This window comes from Lygodium microphyllum, chromosome 6 (assembly GCF_053477565.2).
Source record: "Lygodium microphyllum isolate KBCC chromosome 6, Lygodium_microphyllum_v1.1.10, whole genome shotgun sequence".
Classification (NCBI taxonomy): Eukaryota; Viridiplantae; Streptophyta; class Polypodiopsida; order Schizaeales; family Lygodiaceae; genus Lygodium; species Lygodium microphyllum.
The window spans coordinates 171,923,155-171,926,879 of record NC_141140.1 but is presented as its reverse complement, the minus strand read 5'-3'; the positions used below and the strand labels follow the sequence as shown (position 1 = coordinate 171,926,879).

At 42.6% G+C, this 3,725-nt stretch overlaps 1 protein-coding gene across 1 annotated transcript; it reads right to left on the bottom strand.

Moving 5' to 3' along the window:
* Positions 1 to 381: 381 nt before the first annotated feature.
* LOC148035414 (uncharacterized) lies at positions 382 to 1,207 on the bottom strand. The gene is made up of 2 exons (XM_087680651.1): positions 935 to 1,207; positions 382 to 806 (listed from the first exon to the last, which is right to left on the bottom strand). Exons 1-2 carry the CDS (start codon positions 1,103 to 1,105, stop codon positions 561 to 563), a joined length of 417 nt encoding a protein of 138 aa, XP_087536777.1. The 5' UTR covers positions 1,106 to 1,207; the 3' UTR covers positions 382 to 560.
* Between the last annotated feature and the right edge of the window lie 2,518 nt (positions 1,208 to 3,725).

Below are 3,725 nucleotides of genomic sequence, written 5' to 3'. Positions count from 1 at the left end.
CCATACATGGACATGTATTCATGCATATAAGCACAACACTGGCCACATCTATGTTGAGATATACTGCACACATCTATCACAGGTTTGTAATGCAAAGACTTCACCATTAAGTGTCGAGCAAACGGGGGGAAGCAGTGCTCACAGAAAACCATCCTTTAGTGTATTTTTTCCAAGCAAGATTCTCAAAAAACCGGTTGAAATTGAAGCCCGTCTTGAGGCTATTTTTAAAGCATTTTAGTTATAAAACCAGCTATTTCCCTCCCAAAACCCACTGAGGTTAAGCCTAGTCCTTCCGGGGGGGGAAAGAACAAGAAGGAGATGGAGGACGATGGCGGAACTACACACAGAAACCTGGAAGAAAAGATGTGGAAAAACATCCGTTTAGTGCCAAAAACTAAAACCTCGAGATTTTGAAGATAAATCCAACGACATTGTCAAGCCAATGGCTTTTTTTGTGACGCATTAACACTAGTATGCATGTACATCTCGATTTATAATTACCCTTTCTGAATGGCCAATACCGACATGAATTGTAGTTTCCATCCAAGAAGAATTTCTTGCTATGTAGCCTCGACAGAGAATGTGACAGCCAAGTTGACGTCCTGGATGCTGCCTCCGGCGCCATAATTGGCACATGTATAGATGACGTTGAGAAAGGAGTCGCGAATGTTGCTGTTCTGGTAAGTGACATGGACGCCCGAGAGGTTCGTTATCAGGAGGGCGCATGAGCCGTGGCGGCCGACTTGGAAACTATTCAACTCCCCGGGCAGGCCCCCCAGCATAGTCTGCCCGTTGGCAAGCAGGTCCTGGCCACCAGAAAACGTCGAGCAGAGCTTGAAGTTCTACGTCGGGACTATAAATACGCATATGCCGCAGCTCTAATTATTTACCAGCCATTGATCCAACCCCTACAGTAATTATCAAATTAGCCCACCTGTGGCAACGCCGCCAGGCAGTCCGTGAATGCTACACCCTGGAAGTCAGCCGGATTCGAGCACTGCACCCCAGAAGCTGCCTCCGCCCCATGATCAGTTCGGTCGATCGCGTTGCCTGCAACGCTCACTGTGATTATCACCATCGTTATCGCCTGCATTAAACGTGCCATCCTACAGACCCCCGTGATCTAGATAAACCCACCTCCTGTATTATGTGCCGGCCTGCTGGCGCGCGCTGCAGGTGGTCCGTTAAGCGTTCTTGCTGTGATTTTATAATCTCCCTCCTAGCTATCTGCAATATGTATGCATCGAAGGGCTTGCCTCAATACAATATTGCCGATGTCCATGCATCTCGCGCGCCGGCTGCTTTGTCGTATCGGCCCGCACAGATCACCGTATGCGACCGAAAGGATTTCATTTGATGCTCATCGATCCTTGCTGTTGTCCTGCACTGAAGGGTTTGGCACCTGAAGGGTTTGGCACCGTGCATATCGGATGACGTTCTTGCCACCGTACCTACATTTGATTCCAAGGTCCTAAGTTTAAAATCGCTACAAATTTACCCAAATGCTTTTCAAAAGGAAAACAAAAAAAAGGGAAACAATGTCCTATCAGAAGGCCCATATAGACTTTGGCAGCTCGACTGGTCCAAATCTACTAGGCAAATATCTACAACCTCGAAACTTGAGGAAGTGTTTCTGGAAAAAAATAATTTGTGAACTTGAGATAGATCCTTCTCGTCTTAGTCTATGGCGGTTCTATAAAATTTCAACCATCCAAAACTTTTACATTCCAAATTGAACCGGCCCAATTCCCTTGACCTTGCAAATTGAATCGGACCAGTTCCCTTTTTAATCTAAAATGAAAGGATAATCACATTTTTCCTAGTATTTAAAAGGATCTATACTCAAAGTTTTCTCTTGAATTTGTTCAATTACTTATCTCTTACACCTTAGAAATGAAAGCCCTTACTATCATTGTGCAACTTGATCTACATTACTTATCTAAACTTTTAATAGTAAAAAACCAAATGTATACGAGTGGTTTCTATGTCTATTAGTGGGTCTATGGCCTCCCAGAAGTATATCCCTCATAAGTACAAAGATAAAGAAAAAGTATAAAATAAAAACCCAAAAGAGAAGAAGTTAAAGCATAGAAGAAACAAAAAGGAAAAAACAAAACTAACCTGAAAGAGAACGTAATAAAATACAAGAAAATTTAAAAGCAAATTTTTTTCTCAAAATGTCAAGAACATTTTATTAAAAGTAGTCATGATACAAAAAGGCTAAAAAAGAACTAACTTGAAAGAGAACAAAATGAAATACAACCAAAACTATAAAACAATAATTTTAAAAAAAGTCAAGCACGTTTTACTAAAAGCAAGCATGATCCAAAAACAAATGTGAAAGATTTCTACTCAAAAGATAATCATCCCTCCACATAGTATTGCAAGCAAGTGTTGAAGCTACCTCTAGCAATGTGAATCGTATCCAATATCTAGAAGCTTGATGCTTAAAATGTCTAAATTCTTTCTTAAACTTATCAAGTTCTACCATTCACTACAAGGATTTGAGCTAGTAGTGATGCCGATTAGCGACGACGGATAGCGGCATCGCTAATAGCGTCGCTACTTGCGTCACTATTTGCGTCGCAAAAAAGCGGCCGAAACCGAGTGTAGGTTTTCATTTCGCATTTGCCGCTTGTGAGTTTTGAGAGTGAGAGCGAGGGAGAGAGCGACCATCGTGAGAGAAGGAGAGGAAGAAGACTTGCCGCCACCGCCGCCGCCGCCGTTGTTCGCGAAGGAGAGGAGGAGCCTTCATCGCAAAGAGGAGCCGCCCCACGCTCGCCATATCTCATCGGTGAGTCTCCCTCTCTCTTTCTTTTGCTTGTTTAAGGTTTAAATCACTTTCTCTTTTGCTTGTTTAGGAGAAGAAATGAGAGAGAAAGAGAGGGAGAGGGAGAGGGAGAGAGAGAAAAAGAGAAAGAGAGGGAGAGGGAGGGGGAGAAAATGAGAGAGGGAGAGAAAGAGAAAGAGAGGGAGAGAGAGAATGTGCATTCTCTCTCTCCCTCTCCCTTTTGCTTTTTTAATATTTAAATCACTTTCTTTTTTGCTTGTTTAGGAGAGGAAATGAGAGAGTAAGAGAGAAAGAGAGAAAGAGAGGGAGAGGGAGAGGAAGAGAGAGGGAGAGAAAGAGAAAGAGAAAGAGAAAGAGAGGGAGAGGGAGAGGGAGGGGGAGGAAATGAGAGAGGGAGAGAAAGAGAAAGAGAGGGAGAGGGAGGGAGAGTGCATTCTCTCTCTCCCTCTCCCTTTTTCTTGTTTAATGTTTAAATCACTTTATTTTTTGCTTGTTTAGGAAATGAGAGAGAAAGAGAGGGAGAGAAAGAGAGGCAGAGGGAGAGGGAGGGGAAGGAAATGAGAGAGGGAAAGAAAGAGAAAGAGAGGGAGAGGGAGAGGGAGAGGGAGGGAGAGTGCATTCTCTCTCTCCCTCTCCCTTTTGCTTGTTTAATGTTTGAATCACTTTCTTTTTTGCTTGTTTAGGAGACTGATTTATTATTAGACTCAGAGATCCTCAATGATACTCATAAATGGATTACTTATACTCAAAGCCCTCTAGTGCAAATTTTTACACTAACGAATAATTATCTACCGGGACAAACAAATCCTTGAGCATAATACAAGGCCGAGATATAACATCAATAAATCTCTCAACTACTATGTACAATGCAAGATTTATGGTCAACTTGCAACTTGACGTACATCTCCATAAAGCTATCCATTTAAGCCTCATT